This window comes from Leptosomus discolor, chromosome 2 (genome assembly GCF_034619465.1).
Source record: "Leptosomus discolor isolate bLepDis1 chromosome 2, bLepDis1.hap2, whole genome shotgun sequence".
Lineage (NCBI taxonomy): Eukaryota > Metazoa > Chordata > Aves > Leptosomiformes > Leptosomidae > Leptosomus > Leptosomus discolor.
In genome coordinates this window covers 42,797,903-42,823,913 of record NC_141392.1, presented here as the reverse complement: position 1 = coordinate 42,823,913, position 26,011 = coordinate 42,797,903, and the positions used below count along the sequence as shown (strand labels likewise).

The 26,011-nt window shown below is 35.1% G+C and overlaps 1 protein-coding gene across 1 annotated transcript in view; it reads left to right on the top strand.

Annotated features, from left to right (window-relative positions):
* RYR2 (ryanodine receptor 2) overlaps positions 1-26,011 on the top strand; it is a 323,964-nt gene that overhangs the window by 133,552 nt on the left and 164,401 nt on the right. Inside the window, exons 23-27 of the mRNA XM_086460401.1 lie at positions 709-813; positions 4,478-4,581; positions 8,836-8,919; positions 14,116-14,275; positions 24,389-24,536. Coding sequence (XP_086316527.1) covers positions 709-813; positions 4,478-4,581; positions 8,836-8,919; positions 14,116-14,275; positions 24,389-24,536 — 601 coding nt within the window. The remainder of the gene's footprint in view (positions 1-708; positions 814-4,477; positions 4,582-8,835; positions 8,920-14,115; positions 14,276-24,388; positions 24,537-26,011) is intronic.

Here is a 26,011-nt window from a genome sequence, read left to right as displayed (position 1 = left end):
AAGACTTTGAGATGATACAAATTTTTGTACACTATGTGCTCAGATTTTATCATATTTAGGAACTTGCTACTGAAAAAAAACCACATAAAAAAGAATGAACCTGCTAGTTTGTTGCCATTATGCACAAAATACAGCGTTCTACATGTGTTGTTGTTCAGTAACACCAACAATTAGGGTAATGATTTGTCATGATTCATAGCACTGTACATTTGAGGTCTCTGGTTTTTGAGGTAAAGCAGACTTGATTTCAAATTTTGGAGGTAGTGACATGCTGTTCTGATTTCACTTGTCACCTATCATCACAATTTTTTTTTTTTAATGGGGTTCAGTTCTCAAATGTTTATATTTGTCTGATGTGTTTTTTCTCAACATTACCTTGGTGATTGAACATTTTAGCATTTTTTAAGCTGAGAAATAGTGTTGGTTTGAGTAGTTTCTAGCCAGCTGCCAGGAATGTATTCTGTGCCATTTGGAGGTGTTGAATTTAAAACTGTTTTCCCTTGCTGGTAGAACTCTGGAACGTGCAAGTGCATAGGTTAAAGTATTTCTGTTGATATAGGAGTTCTTGCTTGCTTTAGTCAGTAAGAACTGAATGATAATTAGGTTTAGTTGAGAGATCTGGTTTGTACAGTTTGTCTGTTATGAAAGTTTGGGTGGCACTGTCAAGCAACTTATTTGTAATAGCCTCTTTCTCTCTTCTCTCTTTAGATCATTTTGCCTCCCCACTTGGAAAGGATTAGAGAAAAATTAGCAGAGAACATCCATGAACTTTGGGTTATGAATAAGATTGAACTTGGATGGCAATATGGACCAGTATGTATCTACCAACTTAATTTTCTGTTAATTACGTGGTATTGTTCAGCACATTGGTTTCAATGTGCTAGTGGGACTGCATTTTTTTTTTCCATCCTTCCAAAATTAGTAAGGTTTTAGATGCTTTTCATCAGAAGTACATGGGAACCAACAGTTCTGATTTCTGAACCTGAACCAAAATTCTGATATTAAAGCTGTTTGGTGCTGAAATTTTGAGACAGTCTAGTTACCAGCACAGGAAACACACGGTGGGTTTTTCACCTTCTGTTTGTTCTTGGGGCAAGAAGTTTAGTAGCATGGTGGAGTAAGCCCATAAAAGCAATTGTTCTTGTTTCTCTTCACATGTGCTGACTGACATAACTCTTTCAGAAGTCCCAAACGTATTTTAATGAAAAATAAATATTGCTTGTAGTAAATTCCCTTAAGGCTGCTCTTCTCTTTCCTTCTCTCCACTTCTTCAGGCTCATGTCTGTAGGTGCTCCACAATAGCTATTTTTGTATCTCTTTCTTACTTTTCACGGAGTATGACAGGAAAAAAATATGTGACTTCTGGCTTTGACACAAAATGCAATCTATTTTGTTGATTTGAGCTAGTTATTTGGATCCCAAATGGTGGTGTTTATGAAGAACAATTGCTGTAAAGAATATATAGAAATATATAGTAGATACTAGATGCAAATGTAAAAACATGTGCGCATGTATAGAAACATAGATGTATTTTCTTTTTGTGACTAAGATTTTGTTCTTCTGAGGAGTTCAGATTACAGATGTATGTAATGTTACTGTGCCCAGGTATTATATTTGGTGTAGCCTACAGCAGTACTTAAAAAGATTTGATTAAAAGAGAAGATCTCTAGATTTTGTTGTTGTTGTTGCTTTCCCCACCAAATCAAACACAAATCCCCGGTTAAATTTGATGTGTCAAAACATTTTAATTGTGGTATAATCGTACCAGCTGTGAAGAAATCTGCAGGAACTTACATTGAGAATCCAATTGTACAGTTGAACACTATTTTAATTTAAACAATATATAGTAAGTATCAAGTTAAGCAGCAATAAATATTGTAGTTATATTCAGAATGAAACCAGGTACTAAATCTAGCTTTAGTGTTCTGTGGTTGAATGTGGGAATGTGGCAAAGTATATGCTGTTCATCTTCGGGAGATTGACTCATCATACTGGTTTCTCACAGATGATTTCATCAGTTCAAGCCACTGTTGCCAGTTCTAGTTATCTGAATTGATATTACTGAGTACTGGTGGAAGGCATGAAACAGAAAGTAGCTGGTTTAGACACACACAGGAGTCTTCTAATCTTAGATTTGGTCTTTTTAATTCAGAGCGAGATGCACTACATATAGTAGCTAGTGGTATTTTTTCAGCAAGTGAAAATGTTTAAAGGCTAAAAGACAGAAAATCTGTAGATTTAAAAGTCTCTTCAGAGTATTAAAAAAATCCGCTCTAGATTGCATTTTATATTCCCTCCTACATACCTGTTTCATCACGTCTTCAACAGGTGTAATATCACCAAAGTGATACCCAGCATTGCATGCAATATTACTACTGTGTTTAATACATGTAACAAAGTAAAATAACAAGTTAATGTAGCAAAATTGACTTTTGTTAACTGGCTTTGTTCAGAGTGTAAACATGAGTGGTATTAAGGTGTCCAAATTAAAATCATGAGATGCATCTGCATATGTTTGTTCTTATTACACTTCACTGTATGTTTAAAACCAGCCATAAAAATTTAGAGTTGATAGGTGTCATAAGTTCTGCCACTTATATATTTGCAAGCCAATAGCTTTTTATATCATGCTCAGAAAAAAAAATAAAAATAAAAGGGGGGCAGGAAAGCAACCTACAAAATATGTTGAATAAATGATAGAAATATTTTATGTTGTAGCTGTGGAGCTAAGTGAGTGTTGCTAGGGGAAATAATATTAAAATTGGAATTCTGAGGATAACGCATGATGTCCAGGATTTAAATTAGCTGTACACAAATCTAAAGTAGTCCTCCTTATTGGAGACTATACTGAATCTTTACTAATGCAGATTACCATAGGTCTTGGAAAGAAATCTGAAAATAAACTTTTTCAGTGTCTGCTAAAAGATGTTTCTTATTTTAGCTGCTAATGATTTTGATCAAGTAGCTTGATAGTTGAATTGCTTGTATTGCCTTTCCAAAGGACATTAATCCCATCAAAAGAAGATAAATATCCCCTGGAGATTGTAAATATTTTTCAATCCAAACCGTAAACAAATGACTGCTGCTCAATTTGATAATTATTGTGTGCTTAGATCAAAATGCAAAAATATGTTACTCCAAAATATAATAGAGAAATATGAGATTTTTTTATGAGATTAAATAAACTAGATTGGGTAGTAGTGTACAGTTTAGTTATTGTTATAGAAAACCACAGAACTGGCAAAAATAGATAATAGAAAATAAATTTCAGCTATCAGTGATCCATGTTTATATTCACTCTGTGGGTACTCATGTATAATTAACACTCATGACTTGAAATTAGAGAAACTTTATAAATAAGTTGTTTTGCAGACTGCTGTTTTTCCTTCCTCTGCTCTAACACAAAAAAGATCAATTTGTAAAAACTATAACAATTAGACTTCTTAACTTCAACTGTTAACATTCCATTTTCCAGCAGAATTATCTGATTGATCAAAAGTTGTCAATAATATTGTTTTTCAATACCTTTCCCTTTGCAGCTTTAAAGATTACTATAAATGGTGAGCTTATGATCCGTGGAAGATGGACATCAAACTGTTTCGATATATGGATAAAAATGTAGTCTCAAGTCAGCAAATCTTAACACTTTCATTGGGATCTTTTAGCTGATGTTTATCAAGCCTTCTAGCATCATGTAATCTTTGTAAATTTTGTTGATTGAGATTTAGCATGATAAAGATGCAAAGCTGAGAGCAGTAGAATGCTCAGTTATCTCAGCCTCTCAGGTTGCCCTTTCTAGTTACGGCCAGTATTAGACTAAAACTGTATAGAATCATAGAAGTAGTGCAGGTTAAAAATGTTTTTGATCAAATTTTAAAGTTTATGAAATACAAGATTTTGTAAATTATAGTCTTCACAACTCTGCTGTCACTACAGTAAAAGTAAATTAATGTTCCAATTATTTGTGACTGCTGAACGGTTGTGCTCTGCTTGTGTACTGCTGGACATAACTAGGAAACAAACATTTTCCGAATTATATTTCATTTATATCATTACTTTTGTTGGGTAAGGACTTCAGTACTATTCGTATCAACATATTTATAAAAACTGGATGAGCATTTTTTCAAACATGGTGCTGAAGATGAGTTGTTATTTTATAGCTGTATGTCAAAACATAATATAGATTGCACTATTCCTGAACTTTGCATATTTGTTGTGAACATCTGTATAATGAAATGTACAAATTAGCGTTTGTTCCACTTGAGATCTGTAAATCTGGTGTTTATTTGCAAATGCAAATTCTGCCTTACTTGAACAGAATGATTGTGCTCTAGGAGTACAGAATACCTTCTGTTTGAAGTGTTCAGTTTTAGTAATTCTGACAGGATCAGCTTTAAGTACTTTGTGTTTTGGACTGTTTTTAAATTTCTCCTAGTTTTTAAGGCACATTAAACTTATTTTTTAACTATCTTCTCAGATTAGAGACGACAACAAGAGACAACACCCATGCTTAGTGGAGTTCTCAAAATTGCCGGAGCAGGAAAGAAATTACAACTTGCAAATGTCACTTGAAACACTGAAGTAAGTTGCTAGAACTTTTGAAGCTTATAGTGAGAGTTTCCTAAGGAGTTGCAGTTTCTAGAATTATAATTTGACAGGTGAATTACAATGTGAGGGTAATAATATGAAAATGAGGGAGTGAGATACATTAATGAATGATGTATTTGGCATTGAAAATGGCTTTGATAGTATTTTTAATATCTATGGAGTTTTAGAATTATGGTGGTAATGCTGGTTATGAAATGGCAACTCGGGTACTTTTCATCTAGTTTGGAAGAAAGAAATAGACCCAAGCTTTGACAAAAAATCATTGCTTCTTATTTGGTTTGATTCAACTTAGTTTAATTGCTCTTCATTTTCTTTATTGATAAAACACACTTTGACAATCAATAGATTTGCTTCAGGACCCCTTGCTGCCATTTCTGTGTCATCTGTGCACGTTGCCATAAAACAGTAGTAGGCATTCCCTCCTTTTATAGATGAGTGGTTAGATGTGTGAGTGTTGTGGAAGCTCTTCAGTTAGAATGCTAGAAAATTTCAGTGGGATGTTAATGCGTTTGCTCAAGTGGTCTAGTTATCTGGCTCACTAAGATACAATTCCTTATCTCAGCTTCGTCAGTCAAGCAGGTGTGATTTCTATCTTTACTGTGAAAGCATGTAAAATCTATTAGTGTAAGGAATTTCTTTCATAGGTAGCATTGCATGTAGCCAACATGTTAAAATATTTCTCAAATTCATAAATGTCCAGTAGTATTTTGTTCTCTACTCACTCCGATTTGTAATCCATTGAAATACGTTCTTTTTTTTTTTCTTGTTAAAGTATAGTTGCTTTTTCTTGTTCAGAGCATTAACAGAGGATGACTATCTGCATGTGATATTACATTTCTGTGAATATTTGTACTATATTATTAAAAAATTGCCATATAAATATATGTGCAAATATATATATTGCAATATAGTCTTAACACTCATAAGGACTTTATGTCCTCATAGTAGAAGGCTGGGTAGAACACTCCTCCTAGAATTTCTCATAGTGTCCTTCTCTGATCAACTTCTCTGCACTATTTACTAATCCACCATTCCCGCAGGATGTAAATTTCTTGACAGAAAACCTATTTATGACCCTAAGTGATAAACAGTTTCTAGAGGGATATTTTGACGTTATTCAGAGATAAAGCATTCCAAGATAAATGGAGCTTCACTGGAGGCAAGAAAATGAGTTCATGTTTGTCTTCAGCTAGATATTAGAATTTCAAGAAAAGCTTTTGAGACTCGTATCAATGCAATAATGTGCTAAGAATCCAGAATATCTTCTTCCTTTCCATTTTATGAAACTACAAAAGATGATGTAGTTAACTTTCCCTACAGTTGGATTGGATCTTTTGGTAGAATAATCTATATAACGTGACTCAGGCATCATAAAAATAATGCTCTCAGGATTAAATGCACACTCCTAATGTTTCACTAAATCTTAAACACATTTTAGTAGTTCTTACGTGGTTGCTGCTTCCGGACCCAATGCTTTTGTAAATCTAGCCCTGACAAAACACAAAATAATTTGGTTTTATTAACATGTAAATTATTAATTTATTTTATTTTAGTAATTTTATTACTTACTCTAGAGAGACTCTTTTCATTAAACAGATAATATCCAAAACATAAAGCATTCAGTCTTTCTATGGGTTTCAAAATTTGTATGCTTACTGACCTCAGTCTTCATGACATTCCTGTATTAGTCCTTTTTTTTTTCTGAAGTATACAGTTCTAATTGTGCAATATCATGTTGTATTTATTATGTAGACATCCATTGTTCAGGGATTAGAATATGAGCGTCTTGCTCAGTTTGTTTTTGCAAGCTTGCATAGATGGAAAAATTAGTGCAATAATCCATTCTAGATGATCCATACTGTGATGACTTGAATTGTAAGCTACTTTGACTATTTCTTTACCAGATGTTTTTAGTCTACCAGCAGTCAACCTCAATGGGGGGAGAATGGGGAAGAGAGAAAGAAAATGTTCTTTTAAAATTTCCTCTAGACAGCTATATGCTATATTCTTTACAATTTGCATCAAACTGTGTATAGCATACTTGAAGTAGTTGCAAGACATCAAGAACAACTCTTGCTGTAATTGTTGTTTAGGATCTTTTTTGTTGGTTTGTTGCCAGTTTTGCTCCAAGCTGTACTAGATGAGAGATGCAGAAAAGAGGGAATTTCTGAGTCATATTATTTGACACAACATTTATTTTCAATATATTGGGATCTCTGTATATTTTTCAGTATGATTGAATACTTTCATGAACTATAAAAATTATATACTATATGAAATGTCAAATTCAGGAATGACTTACTGCTGAAAATGTCATGGGATGAAAATATGCTTGCTCATACTGTTTCTGCACATTCTTTATATATATATTGTAGTTTGATCTTATATTTGTTTTGATGCTTACTATTTTGTGACTGACTTTCCCGTTTCTACATATTTACTCAGTTATATGTGATAGTTACATGTATCAATATTATGCCGAGGGCTGCAGTCAAGCCACTTCTAGTTTTCTTGTTTAGCTTTGAAGTGCTTTAGAGGTCCTTCAGGTTCTACCAGTATGGTATGCCTTTTTATCCTCTTATGGCTTTCTGATTTGAATTTGCTGTGTCTGGGTGGAGATAATGTAGGGTTCAAATTCCTGTCTTACGTTACAAGAAAATTAGGGTTACCAGGGTTTAGCTCCTCTGTACTGCTTTCCACTGTTAGATATGTTCTCTTACTTATGCTGGTGATGGTTGCATATAGGAATCATGTACAGTTTATGCCAGTTGGAATTGAGCTCCATGGAGTATTCTTAGCAGCTAGTGGCCTTGGATTCTTATCAGGAGGTGGCCACTGCATGTTGCTTTCCTTGTACTTGATTTTACCATCTAATTTTACATCAGGGTGTACAGACCATAACAGTAGGATTTACTTCATGTAGCTAGCACTAAAAATGTGCTGTTAGAATCTTCTTGAAATATATGATTCATCTGCCAAGAGAAATACTGATAGAGCAATATTTATGCCTTTTTTCCCCAGTCAGTTCAAGAGCAGTAAACATAGTTAAAGCAATACTAGGAAATGTTGGTTTAACTAGCAACAAGAACAATTAAGAACCTTGTTTTACAGCTTTCTTCCATGTTGGGAAAATTGGGAATGGAGTCCTTGTGGTTTCTTTTGCGTAATTGGTTTCAACCAAAGATGTGCGTGTCACCCTCACATTTTGATCACTTCTGGTCTGAATCCAAAGTGCTCTCTGACTTTTGTCCAGGATTTCTTTTCATTTCAATACTAATATTTTAGTAATGCACCTAGACTGAAGAACCAAGACTTGATAACCCAGTATTGAACGTAAATGCAGGAACTCATAATTGATGTGTTACAAATCAAATTCTGGAGATAAATGAGACTTATACTGCTGGATAGTGTGACTGTAAGGAAGAGAGGAGGTCTGAAGTATTCAGAAACCAAATTAATACTGTTGACCCTATTGTAGGGTTATGTAGAGAGTGGTTTTTTTCTGAAATGGGCTGCATCATGCAGAGTCGGGCCAGAATGAGCTGCCTGGGTCAGTGGCTCTGTGGAGAAGCCTTGTGGTACACGACACACCTTGAATCCCAGCTTGAATCCTTTTTTCTGAAGTGGGTTGATGTGCAATATCCATACCGAGCATTAAGATAGCAGTTTTGGCCTAACGCTTATCATGCATTCTACTGTCAGTCTTGTCTTCAGTAGCATGTCCTAACAAAATCTAGATCCAATTAAAATCTCTGAATAACAGCCTCTCTTTGTAAAGACGACACATTCTAAGCATAACAAGTGACGTTTCCTGCCTTTTCTCCTTTAATCAGCTTTGACGTATAATACATAAAAAGAATTTGATATAAAGCAGTATGAGTGAGTATAAAAGCAGTATGAATAAGTATATAAAACAGAAATATATATTTCAATGGCAGGGAATATTTCAACTGATGCCTTATATAGATGAAATGGACTGTATGATAGTTCCATTTTGAAGTAGTCCGTTTATATTTTTACTAAAATTTTTAGGAACATCTTGTGTCATTTTCTTAATGCTATCAGAAAGCTTATTGCATATACAAAAAGGCTGGTGTTGATCTTTCTGTATTATATTGTTGTCATTCCCATAGGTCTACTTTGTTGTATAGTGCCATTTATATACATAGCAGCAACTCTGAATATAGAAACATTAGCAGTAATTTCTCTCTGATTTCTGTGTCCTAGAACCCTACTGGCATTAGGCTGCCATGTTGGAATTGCTGATGAGCATGCTGAAGAAAAAGTGAAAAAAATGAAACTTCCAAAGAAGTAAGTTGAAATTCAAATGCATCTTTTTGTTAGGCAGAGTGAGTTAAGCGAACTGTATTTTAACAATTTGATGTTTATATCACTAAATGTATTGGTACTTCGGTATGCATGTATGCATATAAATTTTCAGAAATTTACACGCACCTTCATCCACACCTTTTCTTTCAGATATTTACGATCTGATTTGTAGAGAAATTTTAGGTTTTCAGTGATTCATCGAAATGTCTGGCATTCAGTGTTACATAGTTTTTGATATGAACTTGATAAAGAATTTTTACAGCAAACTTGTCGATATATTTTTCTGTGCTGCAAATATTTAAAGGTAACCCTTTTGAAAGTCCTAGAATGACCATCTAGTGACTTGAAGTGGAGAGAACTGGTATAGCCACCTGACTATTTTTTTTTTTTTTTCCTGTGGGATTGACTGATCAGCATCAGCATTGGTAGGACTGGGCTCAGGCTGGTATGGTATGGTGGCCTCCACTACCACAGCTCTGAAACCATCTCTCATAGCCTAGCCAAGTTGCCCTGGCTTCTTCCTTAGCACCAGTGCAGCCCCCAGATTGGGAGTGAAGAATTTGGGAAATTTAACACAATTGAAAGTAATGGAACTGTACTTGGTGATAAACATATGACAGCCGTATGACCTAACATACATTTGAGGCCATGGGATAAAGGAGGATTATAATGTGTGTGAAACCAGAAAGGTAAAGGTCACAGTTTCAGTATGAGAGAACTTCTGTGAGTTCTGATATTCCCAAATTTAAATTAGTAATTTAGTTTCCTTGGTTATGACTAAAAGCAATGGTAAGTGCTGGTTGCTAAGTTGCTGACACCAGTAGCAACTCGTAGCTTGTGCAGGGATGTGCTCTGTGCAGAAATAAATGTTCCTCTGCTATTGCATATCTTCATTATTCAGAGTAGCCTTTCACTAACCCATACCTTCACATTCCATACACTGCATCCCTAAGGTCAGTGTAATAACCCCAAGCCCAGGTTTAACTAAAGCATGCCTTCCTTTTTCCTTTTGTGAGCCAAAAGCACATGCCCCATCCTGGCAAGGTTCCGGCAGGCTTCTGGGTAATCTTTTACTACAAGACGTCTGTAAGAACCTGGACCTTCCAGTCTTTGATATATACCACACTGCACTGATTTACATACCATTTCAGAATCCCTGATGTGGACATTTCACAAGAAACAGTGAGAATAAAAGCAAGGGATTCATTTCAGTTCCCCAAAACTGTTCTTCAGTTTTGTTATCCCAAAATACCTGCATATAAGACTAAAAAGAAGAGGTATCTAGGGTCTTCTGTATTTTTGTTCTGAATTTCCTGGGCAGAAATGTATACACATTTGCAAGATTCTTCAAGTGAATTAGATTTGATGCTTTTGAAAAACTGCGGCTAAATCTGAAGTCTGAAGAAATGATACTTCCTAATTTAACAAGAGTGATAATGTTGAGTCTTTTTAATGTTATTAGCAGTCCTAACTTTAGAAACCTCAGGTCCTACCATACATACCAAGTCAGAATTTTGATACCTCACATACAATGGATAGAAAAAAATGAGTAAAAAGGAAAGGAAAGAAAAATGGTGTGTACATTCCCAATAGCATCAGATGTTTGTTGAGCAAAAATGGAGCATAGATTTTATGATCTAGATACAGTTGTGCAGCGATAAGGCTGGATCACATTTTTTGTGGGATACAGTCCTGGAGAGAAGAAGGGTTGCTGTTTCAGAGTTAGACTAGTCTTAACCATAACAAAAGGTTACAGGAGGTAATGTGTGAAAAGCTAAATGGGAGAAGAGGTGTCGCTTCCTGTGTTTGCTAGTTATTTCTGGTCCTGAAGATGATACAAATGCATTATCCAAACGCTTTCTCATGATATTTTATTAAGTTCTCGTATCTACCTGACACAAAAGCTTTATGCTGTTATGGAAAACAAGTGACAGACATCATTTGAATGCAGTTAGCCCATCTGCTTTACTTTCTAAGAAAATTTTCAACCTTTGTATATTCTTGCCATCTTAACCCTTTGCTTTTTTTTCTTTTCTGCCTTCCTGTTGTAACAATTAAGATTGCAAAATGTAAGAACAAGTTTATATTTGTGTCAGTCCTATGGAACTTTGGCATCACAGGCACACTGGTTAAAGTTGGGGGGGAAAAAATCATATTTTTAACTGACAGCTGTGTCAGAAATCTCTTTTCTAATACAGCATCACTCCACAAAAGAGCTTTTTTGAACGATTTTGAACAACTAGCTAAAGTGTACTGCAAACACAACTTTTGCTGATGGAAATTCTCTTTCTATTAGGAAGTTATTTCCTGTATAACTTTAATTCAGGTTTTTGAATAAAGCATCCTTCAATAGCCTTTTATTTTAAAATACCTCCCTGAAATATTTAAAGATTTTAACAAATTCTAAACATGTAGTGTTTCTATGGGTTAAAAAAAAATGTAAATGAAATGGGAAAGAAAACCAGAATTATCAGAATGAAAAGAAAAAAGTTTTTTAAAAAAGTTTTTCACTATGTTTTTCTCATAGACTGCTGAAAATCTTTAATCAAGAGAGCAGAGTATGGACTAAGATCACTTGAAAACATATCTACAACTCTTTCTGTAACTTTAGGTGGTGGCACAAATAAAAAATTGGTATTTCTTATTATAAATCAATGGCAAATCAATATGGTAGCAGATAAATTTCGCTGCTGCTTAAAAAAAAATTATTACTATAAGGCCAGCAGAGATACTGAACAAGGTAAGACCAGTAAGCTACTGATGAGCAGATGACCAGACAGGAGTTGGGATTTTAGCTCCCTGTTTCAGTTAGTAACATCAGTCTGCAGCTACAGACAGTTCTCCAACATGAACTTGTACACACAATATGCTTTTGTAATTTTCCTTAGTATCCATTGATACTTACCCTTGATGAGTATTCGTTTGCATCCTGAAATAACGTACACACATCCTCTGTGACAAAATTATGAGTATCCTTTGAGACCCCTGGTTCTTTGATCCTGCTCTTAGGTTGAAATAGCTGTGGCTATCATAGCTTTTATTTGCACAATGTAACACTTGTGCAGGAGAGTGTGACAGGAAAGAATGCAATAATTGACAGCCTGTCGAACGTGTCAATTCTATATGTTTCACTACTTCCATTACTGTCTGGCTTTACTTATCTCACTGAAGCAACTTCATAGCTACCCGAGGAGAGGTAACTGTGAGGACAGTTAGCTGGCATGTAAGAGATACCAGCACATCTGCCAACTGCTTGCTTAATTCTGTAATAGAAATTTGCTGATTGATAACTATACGAATGGTTGATTTTTGGATTGACGTTCTTGAATTGTTGTTTTCAGACTCAAACTTTTTTTTTTAATGTGGCAATTCTGAAGGAAGGTCCAACCTCATGTTTATAGGTGATAATCCCCCTTAAATACTTGCTTGTTTTCAACCAAGAAATTGTTTAAATGGGGTTTAGAATAGTTATCACAGAAGAGAATTAATTAAGATTTGTGAAGTATTTGAATATTTTAAAATATAAATGAGGATAAATACTGTTTCTTTTTCTGGATTTCTCTCTGTCAATCCAAATAAAGAAAATAGAGGAAAATTGCAGAGTAATTTAGAAAATAATTAGAAAAGTATTTAAACTAGCCATTCTTTAAACACCCCAGCATGTATAGTTTCAGCAAGAGAATTGTTTATTTTCCACAGACCCTTTTCACTATGATCAAAATAGTGCTTTGTTTTGTCAGTATGCTTGAGGAGAAGTACTTGGGGATATTCAGGACACGTCCACCAGCTCCAGCCTGATCTCTTCTGGGGCTGCAAGGAAGCACCCTCACTGGCACCCTCTTGGTGCCTGCTAGGCTGTTTTTCATGCTTTTTTTTTCCACTCCTCTCTGCCTGTGCAGTGTTTTGCCCTTTTTAAAAAATGTTTACCCTGAAGCACTACCATTGTGATTGCGGGGCTCAGCTTTGGCCAGTGACGGGTCCCTTTTAGAGAGAGCTGGAGCTGGCTGTGCCTGGCACAGGGCAGCCCCAGCCTCTCGTCACAGAGGCAGCCCTGCAGCATCCCCCTACCACCCCTGCCAGCACCCTGGGCACAGACACCCATTACAGCCCCTGTCTGTCTACCCCTCTGCTTTTCTCTTCCTGCTCCCCTTCCCTGGTATGTTGCCTCATCAGCTGAGAGAAGGGAGGCAATGTCCACCACCATGGTGGTGCTGCACGGCATTGTAGGTTTTTGTTGTAAATTTAGTAAGACCTGATGTGATGCATCCATCACCATTTGCATCATGTCCTTTATTGAAGAAGGTTTGATCATAGGAAAATGGGAGATGACTATAATCATAGAATCATAGAATGGTTTGGGTTGCAAGGGATCTCAAAGATCATAGAGTCCAACCCCCCTGCCATGGCAGGGACATCTCACACAGGACCAGGTTGCTCAAGGCTCCATCCAGCCTGGTCTTGAACACTTCCAGGGAGGGGGTTTCCACAGCTTCCTTAGGCAACCTGTTCTAGTGTCTCACCACCCTCAGGGTGAACAACTTCTTCCTTGTATCTAATTAATTTGATGGGAACAACTTCATGAGTAAACACCACTTTGTTCTTAGGGTTGCTAAAAATAGTGGGGGAACTGTCTCTCTGTTCTGAAGTCATGCTGAAATGTTAAACATTTGTTCTTACATTTCAAAGGATAGCTAAGGTATGAAGTATTATAAAGAGAAATGTTTATTAGTTGGACTTCCTGTGTGATCTTGGATAAGCCATTTGACCTGCTATGTCTCTCACATCCCTATATGTAATAGGAAGAATATATTTTATTGCTTCAGTAGGAGATAGAATTTAATAAGTATTGTGAAGTGCTCAGAGGTATCAATAATAGTGAGCATATAAGTATTTAGATAAGCCACATCTTAATCTGCTGCTATAAATATGTGAAAATACTAGAATACTTTAAAAACATTTTTAGTTCAGACCATTTTGGGTATCTTTCATGACTAGCTACTTCATCCCATTGAGATGTAATTAGCTTGAAACAAAATCAAATGTTTAGTGCATTATTATTCCTCATGTTCAAGGACAGGTTATTTACATAGATATGTTGCATACATGTCACTTTCCTTTGTGGTTTCTATCAGTTTTTTCTTACTGAAAAGTAACTGCAAGCTCTGTGGTTTTTGACAGCTACCAGTTGTTGAGTGGATATAAGCCTGCTCCCATGGATCTGAGTTTTATCAAACTGACCCCCTCTCAAGAAGCTATGGTGGATAAACTAGCAGAGAATGCTCACAATGTGTGGGCAAGGGACCGTATAAGGCAGGGCTGGACGTATGGTATTCAGCAGGTGAGTGTTAACTTCAGTGACTTGAAAAAGCACTTTTGTATTGAGATATTTCACCGTTAATTGGAATAATGGGGATACAAAAGCAGGAAGAAGCAGCTACTGAATGTGAATCTGTCAGTCAAAAAAGGAAAAATACATAATTAAAGCAATCCTGCTAAATCTTCTAACAGTATGAAACTCTCTTTTCTTTTACAAGCAGTATTTAAAAATTGGTGATATATTTTTGTATGCTATGTAGATCTCAGGGTGAAAAAATTGCATGCAGGAAGTTAATATGCTGTAGTATTTTAGGAAATGTAAACATTGACTTTCAGTAGGGGAATCATTTAAATGTTTGCAGTGCTGGGAATTGAATAATTTTGTTTATCCAGGAAAATCAGAATGTAAACTTCTAGTAATCACTTCGCTAATATGTTGTATTTCTGGTAGAGGCAATGTTTAACTGAGAACAGTTGAGTCAGTCTCCAAGTTCACGTACTGTAGTGGTTTTGTTTCAGTGAATAGGAATGCTATAGGATAGGTATCACAATGTGTTATAGGGGAGGGGAGTAAATACTAAGCATGGTGGATGGTTAGCAGCAAAACTCAGGGTCTTTTTTTTTTTTTTTTTAAAAATAATCAATCGGTATGCAATGAGCCTAGTTTATTATTTTTCAAGACAGCTACTACATCAATTTTCCCTTAGGAGTCATATTTTCTATTCTTTTTGTGATTATTTGTGCATTTTTGATAGAGAAAAGTATCTTCACTACTGTTAATAAACGTGTGGTAGCATATCACAGTGAAATTTTAGGAACATTCACCCCTTGGGGAAAAAAATAGTTTTCATGGTCTTGCGCTGAGCATAAAAGATCATTTTTTTTTGCAAAAATGAGAAACAGCTGTCTTGTAGGTACATACTATTTCCTGCCTACAAACAGTGGGTTTTGGTTTTGACAAAAATTCGAGTTACACATTTCTGTTCAGCATATTTCAAATTTTGTTTTTCTACAAGACCAAAACTCATTCTATTTGCAAAGCTTTTGAATGGAAAAAAAAAAAAAAAAAAAAAATCTGGTTTTATATACATTATGTTAGGCACTTAAATTCACCTCATCATTTAACTGACAAAGTACATTTGTGTGACAAAATATATGCTGCATAGCATTTCAGCATTGTCCATTATAGTATCTTACTATAAAGCTCTCGTTTTAGTACTTCAAAAACTATTTAGGAATTCTGTGTTCTCTGGGTCCAGGCAGACAATGAGCCAATACTTGTGTTTGCAGACTGGGACATATGCAATATCCCCTACTAGATAGACACTGAAGATAATTCATTGTTGGTGCAACTCTCCTGCTTACAACAGGATGAAATTTTCCCCTAATACTGCATCTTTGAGTAAAGGAAGGTGGCTCTTTGAAGTGCTGTTAATATTTCTGATGGAATATTAATCATGAGAAGTGTTGAAAGTGATGATTGTCAGGTATGGGGAGCAGATTAATTAATTTTGCACCCACTATTTCAGTCTTGTGTATATGGAGGCAGTGCATAATTCATTTGTAGAATGAGAACCTATATGTCTCTAGATGCTCAAAAGAAATATTTCTGATATATTAAAGATTGCTCTCAATAATTTACACCCTGCCTCTCATACTTTTTATTCTTCCAGAAGCCAAACATTTTCAATACAGGGCCTTGCCAATCAGGAGATTTGAAATTAATGAAAGTTGGGAAGTAGTTACAGCTTTGAAAGAACCCTGACGTATCTCCACTTAAATTTAGTTTTGCGACAGAATGTATTGGCTAAGGTGAAGAAGTTTCTGGAATCAAATGCATCTCTTAGCTAGTTTTGCTTCTAACTAGCATTGGGAAGAGTTAAACCCACAACTTGTAGGTAGTGAATGAAGCTTCTTGGATCTTGAAGAGAATTTAACCTACCCTGTGTGTCTGTATATCTGAAAAAACACACAAATAATTTTGCCATATTTACGGGAGTGAATTTGCAGTTAAAGCATATGTTTTCTGAATTAGTGAGGTATTAAGGAAGAAAGGCAGTTAAATGATGCTATGCAAGACTTTTCCAGTGTTACTTGGTTGGGAATGATAAGCAAAAGATATAGCAGGAGGGGGTGGCAATGGAAAAAAAGGTTCTCATTTACATCTACATATTTTGGTTTTACACTGGTTTATGTATGTTTCAGTGTGCCTGTTGATATAGAACATTCTGCTTTTGAAGAGGCATGATGTGATAGTAATAACTCATTAGTTTTATTACAGTTCCCAGAAGGCTGAGCTCACTGAACAGCGCTCTCTATTTTATCTACTGACTCTTAAAATAGTGTCCCGAGAGGCCAGCCTTGGAACTCAGGCCTCCCCTAAACTCCCTTCTAAATAAATGCCATGCTTGTCTGATGACATACCTCAATGTGCAAATGAATTCTGCGCTCACTTACTGCAATTTGTAGTCTGGTGTGAGAAAACTCGTGGAAGATAGAGGTATAGTTTTGAACCCCTTTGTCTTGTAATTACTGAACTGTGCATTACCCATTTTCCACAAGTGTTTAAGTGTTTTAAAGACTGACACCTATATCTTCAAAGATATCTGACTGGACAAATAGGAATTAGGTATCTGAATGCATATTGGTGGTCAAGGACGAGTTGTTATACGAAGAGGTTATTACTATCATTTAGACCTGCTAAGTTTTATAATGAAATGGTAGCCCCTAGTTAGTTTTTCGGAGACGTTTTAAGCAGTGTGTATCAGGCTCTGATTTTGACAACCAGGTTGTGCTCTGAAAGGGACTTAGACAAATACTTCTGCCCTAAATCTTGACTGGCTTAGTTATATGATCAGTATTGAACTGGTCTTCCATACTAAGACAAAGACAATTATGGGCATGCTAAGAAGAACCTGAAGAATTTAAAAGTAAAAAGCTTGAGTGCCTATGAAGCTGATCACATTTGGAGTTCAAAAGCCACTTAATCAGGGTTTTGCAGACTTGGGTGCTTCTGCTTTAAACATCCAAATATTTTGTAGTGTCTGATTTGTTCAAACTGACTGAAGACTTCTGTGTGCTGAGTGTGACACTGTTGAGAATGTAATGGAATGGTGCAGTGAACAGTGTCATAGTTATCCTTTCAACAGAGGATGGTTGTTAAGGATCATCAAGAGCTCAGAAATACTCATGATCTTCAGGAAACAGATCAACAAGATCAGCAGTATACTTTACTCCCTTATTCTTGGCAGACAAGTTACAGTAGTCTCATGTATGGTTAAACAAGTAGATGGTGTCTTTGAAAACACTCCCACCAATAGCATGTCCTGTAGAAGCTGCCATGCTTGGGGTGTTGATGTTGATTTCCTCCTAATTCAATTATTTTTCTTTTCAAATAATTAAGTTTATTTTCTTCTGGAGAGAAGACAGACAACAGAGTTCCAAGAGTGCTTACAATGTGCAGATAACAAATACCATTCATTAAAAGTCAAAAGAAGAGAGCAGAATAGCCAGGTGCTCCTTTCTGGGTTGCAGTGCAAAGATGCTTCTCATTTAGCTGACATACATATCATATGGCAAGCTGCTAGCTCTTGTCCACACTGCTATGTACTTCTGCTTGACTCCAGAAATGGATTTGTTTCATGGGCTGTGTTTTGTCATCCTATCATATTACTGTGACATGTTACAGTCTGTAATAAAGTGAAAGTGACACAATGTTGTGCTGTATAATACTATAAACAGATCTTGCAGAGCTATGAAATAGTTTCCTAAGGGAAAGAAGCTTAAAGATGTTTGAAAGTAGATGAACTAATCACTGGGAAATAGGTTATAAACAGCAATCATGCTGTGGCTGGAGGATGGATTAGATGATGTGGTAGGTCTGTTCCATCATGAATGCCTCATCATTTTGGGATTATATAATATGAAAAATTAAAGGGATACTGTCCAGTAATTCATGTATAAATCGTTTCTTTACTGTTGTAAACTGGTGGGGAAAATGCCTTCCGAGTTTCAGGTTTTTTTCTTCTAAATCCACCGCTGCTTGTCAGGATTTTTTTCTTAACGAGGTAGCTGCTCTTTGTGCATGACTCTATACACAGTATTTTTGTTCTGCTGCTGCAGAGCCAACCAGTCAGCCAGCAGAGGGAGCACAAGTTAACTAATAAATCCTGTTCCCAGGACTGTGCTGACAGCTGTGATGACACTGATCACAACCAAGTATTTTTTAGTAGGACAGACTCACGGTAGCTTATTGCTCCATGAAAGGAGCAGAAGGAACAAAACAGGTAGGAAAAATACATATTTGTGCTTAAAAGAACGTATTAAATAGCAAGAGTAAGTGGGAATATAAGCACAAAAATCAGTATGAAAATACTTGACAGTGTCCCTTTAAGGGAGAACGTGGTTGCCTGCAGGTTGGTTTTCTCTGAACTGGGGAGATAGATCCAGGCAAAGGAGCATTATAGTCCTGATGTAAGTCAATTAAAATAATAATATTTGTGCTGTGAGAGAGGGCTTTTTGTTTGTTTTTAACATGTATGGAGTTTGACATTATGTCCTATCATAATTACCTGAGTGTTTGTTTAGGTATTTTAAAGGAATTTTTCATAACAAGGTGATTGAAAAATAGCATTGAAGTATAGAAGGGTGCATTTGTGACTAAATCTTCACAATCGAATGGAAAATATTCAGAACTCACGGAAGTTTATCAGTGAACTTACAGTATTGGTTGATATTCATAAAACTGTGATGTCATGTATACAGGAGAAGCCCAACTTTTATATAAGGAAAAGACAGAAAGGGAAAGAAAAGAGTCAAGCTTAGAGATCAGAAAGCAAATGAAAATAATTTCAAGTACAGTAGCCATCCCCTCCCTTTTCCTGAATACATGACTTTTAGGTCTCCCCACTGATTGTGGGGGTCACAGCCAAAGATTCTGCCTTTCAGATTTTGCTTATATGCGTTGTCACATATGCAGATAGCTTAGTCAAAGGGTGTCTTCCTTTTTCTTCATGTTGTATTGTGTTGTGACTGGAGAACCTAACAATCAGAAACCTCATTTATACTGAGCAAAAAAATATTTTAAAACCCCACAGCTTTAACAATTGGTTATAAAAATCATCAACGTAAAAAACTTTTCCCACAGTGTGAAGAGATGCTCTGCACTTCCTGTCCTGAGCTAATTAGTCAGGACTGTGAAGCAATTATCGAGTCTGACTTCTCTTTGGCCCAAAAATGGTCTTTTCAAGTCAGGATCTTATTTTTTTTAGCTTTTTGTAGAAAGCATGTGACATCACTATTTGATCAGGAGTTGGTTTTGTCAGGCTGCCTAGTGCTGCAGTGCAAGAGAGGCACTGTTCTGGAAATTCAGACTGAGGAAATATGGATGTATGGGAAGAATTACAAGTTGAAAGCTTGCCACTTATTTTGTCATTAAATATAGATAAAAAGGCATCTTGTCCTCGTAAAAACTACTTATGTACCTCACGTTCACATTTTACATTGTTTATATTGATATATTAGTTTCCTTCCATTTATAGTCAGGGCAGATTCTGTCAGAAGTTCCTATATGGGTATGGTCTTCAGTCAAGATAGTAGAAGCTGTAGAAGTCTTTCTACGGATACGTATACTTCTAAGGACAGAACTCAGCTGCTAGTGTGCCAAGTTAGGAACACAACTTCTGCTTTGGGTGGATACATTTAGGATATTTGTTAACATTGCCAAGAATATGGCTGTGTGAGGACTTTCTTGTGCTTTCCAATTCTAATGACTCTGGAATCTTGAAATGACTTACTTAGTAAATAAAAAAAATATTTTCCCTTTTCCAACTATAAAATAATTTTTAATTTAAATGGTTTATCGTTAAGCATGAGCTGCCATGATAAATGCAGAAAAGCTAGAACTCTGGATAACAAGATGTGAAATGTATGGTGTGAGTAAATGATCCTCTTTATATCCACGTGCAGTATGTATGCTGCACACTCACATGGTGGCTCACTGAGCTGTGTTTCTGACAGCACTGCTGGCAAGCTCACCAGTAGCATTTGTTGTGGCAATTGCTCAGAAATCGTTGTGTAAGTGCAAGATCCACAGACATGGCAGCAAGCAGAATCAATTCACAGCTGTGGAGCTAGTGTTTTGTAATGGTGCAAATGAAGCTAGGAAAGCAACAGCACATCCTTCTCACTGAATATCTGCTGAAATACATTTTCTTTGTGCTTGTTGTTTAACAGCCTTGGTTATGGGAACAAAATCATTTCAGTACCACACAGAATATGTATCTGTACAGTTCTAATACTTTAAATCACAAAACGTATGATGCGATTAAATTATTATCATGTTTTTTGTGTACTCTTCCTAGTCTGTGTTTTCATTTTTCCTGTCTTTCTTTTTGATAGGCACTTATTTATGTATGTTTCTGGTGTCTTTTTGTTCCTTTTGATCTAGTGATCTGTGCTGTTCCTGAACTTCTCAGAGCTTTGGGAAGGCCCAGGAGTGCACAGGTTTGCAGTATCACATTTATAGCTCTGAAAACGATATTATTCTTTATCATTTCAGATGTTTTCTAGAGGTTTATATGAGGATTTGGGTTTTGTTACTGAATTACTTCTGAAGGGTCCAACTTTATTACACACACCTTATCTCTTAATAGGAACTACTTTCAGAGCTGCTTATAGAATTTGACTGGTTTTCTATGCTGCTGTAGACAGTATGGACACCCCTCTTGTTTTGTTCTTACTCTTACATGACATTTCTCTATGCAAGTTGCAAGACCAGTTGCTAGATCCAGTGTACCATATGTTATCTGCATGTTACATACTCACTGAACAAATGAATGCAGTTCTGCACCTCTCAGCTCCCAACGTGTTTCCCTTATTTTGCAACAGGATTCATTATCTGTAATGGAAGTTTTAAAAGGCTTATTGATGTTTGTTGGTGTGTGTGTTTAGGTATTTTTTTCTGTAGTTCTTTTCTATTACTTTTAAGAGCTCTATTTGGTTAGTGTCATTGTTGACTAATTATCACTTCTTTCAAATCCATTTATACCCAAGAAAGATGTATATGTGTGCCAATTCAAATAGTTCTTTGCCTGTCATTTGCTGTATATAGCAAAATACGTGGCATACACTGTATGAAGTAGCACTGACTTTCATGGTCAGTGTTACATTACTCGAGTTTAACATTATTTATTATTAGTTCCTTCCGTTTATAGCCAGGGCACATTCTGCCAGGCATTCTAACTTTTCATGGTTGGAAAGTTTTTTCTTTTATGGAAGTAACTCCAAATTAAATTCTGAATGACTAATGTGATGCTTGTGTTACATTAAATGAAGACAAAAGTAGTAAAGCAGTAAAATATATAGGATTTTTTCTTTCCCCCTTTTTTTTTTTCTGTGATATAATAGCTTCTGAATTCAAAACCAAAGAATTATATAAACCTCATGTGTGCTACCCAGCTTAAACCATTTGAATCAGAATCTTGTCAAGAAGCTTAAGTTTTGCGGGTTTTTTTGTCTTCTGCAGGAGATCTGCTTTTCTTTCTCTTTCAAATGACCCTATGAACAAGTAGTTGCTAGACAAACCCTATACAAAGCACAGTCTTCTGATGAAGCAGTAGACTGTCAAACTTGGAAAATTCTGGCAAAAAATTAAAAACTGAGGCTGAGTTTTCCTTCTTTTAACTGTCTACACTACAAAACAATAACTTTTCTGTAGTGAATAGGAAGAATTAAGTCTATGTACAAATTGCAGAAGTACTTAATAAAAATTACTACTCTTAGCTAATCAGTTTTCTTGTTGACTTGATTGTGGCTGTGCAAAGCTCAATCACTGGATAGGCTCATTGTCTTGATTGGCTACACTTAAACAACGGAGGCGTAAAAGATTGTTAGTACAAAGTCTTATGATGACTATAACAATAGTAGTTCTTAATTCATCAGTAAATAAAATTCAAAATTTAGATAGACATCATAGGGAAAAAAAGAACAAAATTGTAAAAAGAAAAATCCCTTCTCATATTCGTATTTAAAGAGGTAGACAAAGTCTTGAATGGGTGAAAAAGGTCACAATATTAAATAAAATCAAACCGAAGGAAAAAAAGTCTATAAAATTGAGTTTGTTTAATACTTACGATTTCTTTATGCTCTTTCTTTTCCCTCCCTCACTCTGATTTTGTGCTTAGGCGTTTTTAAAAGCACTTATACTATATTTCATTATCATACATTGTTATCAACCAATTGCCTGTGTGTTAATCTGTGTTAAAGCTTGCTATAACAATTACCAGTGCATTAGTCTAACTGTATATCATGGGTAAAAAGTTACCTAATTGTTGTTCCAAACTTCTGTTTCATATTTTTAAAGTCAGTATTTCATAGTATCTTTTGGACGTACAGTGTTTCAGAGGAAAACATTTCTCTTTTTATGTCCTTTCCAAGACAAATAATTAAACCCATGGTGTTTCATCTTTGATGCTAATGTGACTATTCTTATATCACGTAATAATTGTAATAATTCCTTATAACATTTACTTCAACATTTGTTTAGTCCATTCTGTTCTGGAAGCAACATCTACTAAATTAAATATTGTAAAAAGGAGGATGTCAACTTAAGTGTTTGGAATAAATATAAAAAGTAATCCCCTCAAATGGTCTTTGTATTGGCCCTTTTACTGTCCTTCCCACTGGAAGCTGATATGGTGTAGTAATTTGTATTCCCAGCAATGCATTATCTTTATCTTTCTGTTAGCCCTTTTAGTGTATAGGTAATGCTTGTCCTGTAATATTTCTTCTCCTAGAAGAATCGCTTGTAAGACCAGATTTCATCAAACACTGGTTAATGGCTGCACTTTAATATTTACTCACCATGATAAGGCAAAAGGCAGATAGCCTTGTATCTAAACATTTAAAGGACAACAAAAGATGCCTGCAAGTATTTGTCAGAGTGGATGTGCCATTTCTTTTTATGCCTGCAAAAGTAGGGTGAAAACCACATACATTCTTAAAAGTAGAACTGTAATGCTATAAAAGTAATAAGATGCTTTCACTGTAGGCAATGTTTTCTAAAATAATAGGCGCTATTTTTGCACTTCTCAATAAGTCTGACCAATCATAGAAGCCTCTCAATATCTTTGGTATTTATAGCCAAGAGAACAAACAGCAGATATTTTTTATATGTCCAATCTTTAATTATTTTTCTAAAAAATAAGATACTCGGAAGAACATGGAGAATTCTTTGTATGGTTTCTGTCACTGCCAACAAATGCTGACAGGATGTGAGACGAAAATATAGACAAGAAAAAAATTTTATTAATCACTAAAAATTAATTTTGCCATATAAGTAATCCAGTTGAACAATGCTTTCAAATAAGATAATTTTGCACTAGAGGAATACTTAATCAATGTTGTGTTAAAAAGCTGAAATACAAAGATTAAACCTTGCCAATAAATGAATTTCAGCTGGAGGAGAGGTTATGTTAAATTACCTATTACAAAAATTCTGCACATTAAGCACATTAATCATATTCTTAAAAGACCCTCTATTTTTGAAAATTTTTTTAAGTATTTGATGTAGTCAGGCATAGATTTAGTATCTTTTTTATTATTTATTAATTAATATTGCATGTATATTAATATTATCTTATCGGTAGTGTTTTGTTCGTATTTTCTTTATATTGTGTTTATTTTTTGGGTTTTTTATATATTTTGTTTAGTGCTATAATTAAAATCCCCTATGTATTTGTGGTACAGTAATGTGTCTGAGCTTTAGTTATATTCTAGCTTCTTATTATGGTAGCTGCTTTGTAAACAGCGGACAAAACATAATCTCTTTGACTTTTCATTAAACTCTTTACATTTAGCCTTGTTGCTTATATTGTTATCCTATTAAGTAAATTTGATGGAAAATGAAAGCAGGTATAAGGCAAGCAACTTAATTTATTTGTGAATTATTTGGATTTTTAGTAAATTCAGTGTTACTAGTTTCTAGACTACTACGACTTTGAAGTCTTGCTGTATTTGCCGTTCCATGATTTCGGTTGGTATAAATAGTAATTTTTATGCTTCTGGTGTAGCACAATCTTGTCTTTAAGACAAAGCACTGTTTCTGAAGTTGAATTGATTTTTCATACTTATGCAGGACGTGAAAAATCGACGAAATCCTCGCCTTGTACCTTATGCTCTTTTGGATGATCGGACAAAGAAGTCAAACAAAGACAGTCTTCGGGAAGCAGTCCGCACCCTTCTAGGCTATGGTTACAACCTGGAAGCTCCTGACCAAGATCATGGTAATTAATTTTGTTGTTTTGCTCTTCTGTTTCTTTCTCTCAAAAAAAATTGAATTCCACTCCACTACGGGGTTTGTTGGTCCAATAAAACAATCTGAACAGGTATGGTGTCTCTAAAGCTAATAGGTGCTTTTCTCCATCTTCTGTTGTTTATATTTCCCTTTGATCTTACTTTCCTTATTGTTTCCTTTTCTTGTCCTCTGGCCTCAAATGAAGAATTACAAAGTGAAACATTTTTACGTTTTAAATCACTAGTACAATTTCTCTGTATTTCATATGCTTCCTGTCATTGTTCATTTTGTAGATTTGAAAGTTCAGATGAATCAAAATTAAAAGCTTAAGCAATTTAAATCAGGATTGTGAATACTACAAGACACAACCCTAAAATAGAGAAAATCAGGAAAACATATTTATGCTCTTGCTCAATATATGGTCTTATGCCAGGGAATAAAATGTATGGTTACATTTTAAATATGTGCATAAATAACTGAAGTTCCCCAATCTAAAATTAATTTTTAATTAAAATATTAATTACATAATTACTATATTTGTTATTTCAAGGCAGAATAGCAAAAGTGCTAAGAAAAAGATCATATGAGAACGTAGTAGATGTAATTTTTCTATTCCTTCAATTTTAACTCTAAATAATGAGGTTCACATATAGTCTTGTATTTAAACACTTAAAGCTACAAGCTGAAATTTTTGAAGACAAATGCCTACAATCCAAATTTCTGTGAATGTCAAACTGCAAGCCTATAGTCTGTTAGAGCATTTAAGCTTCCTGGACTTTCTCAGATCTTTGAAGTTGAATAGACTATAAGTAAATTTTAACTTACTTCTTACAAATGTTTTCTTTGAATTTGCATCATTACCAGATCGAATATTTTATCAATACTGTGGGCAGTATTTTCAGCATATATATAGTCTGAGTTTGAGACATCCTAAACAGGAAAAAAATGGAAAACTATTTACAATTTTATTAAAGATGTTTTAAAGAAACAGTACACAACATTTACCTTGGTAATTGCAGCATATAAAATGTTAAGAAAATAAAAGAAATCAGGAGACATAATATACAAATAAATTCTCTTACAGATTTTGACTTTTAAAACAACAGTTCTCTGTCATGCTGAGATCTGGTTGTAAGGTGAAACATAAGAGATGGATATTCTTGGTACTTCAGTGTCATTCTGGAACACTAATTTCACATATAGAAATGAAATGGTAACATAATATAACTCCTCAGCAACCATACTCTAGAAGTTTACTTGGAGATATGGAAAAACGGAATAATCAAATCAAAATTGACACTTACATCGTTATAATCTCAGCAAAGTGTGGAAAATTTGAGCAATGTGTCTAAAACTTATCCTATCGATGTATTGATTAAGAAATTATTTTTCCTGCTTTATATAATGATAGTATTGTTAAATTTGGACCTATTTAGGCCATAGTCCTTCAGTAAAGCATTTGTG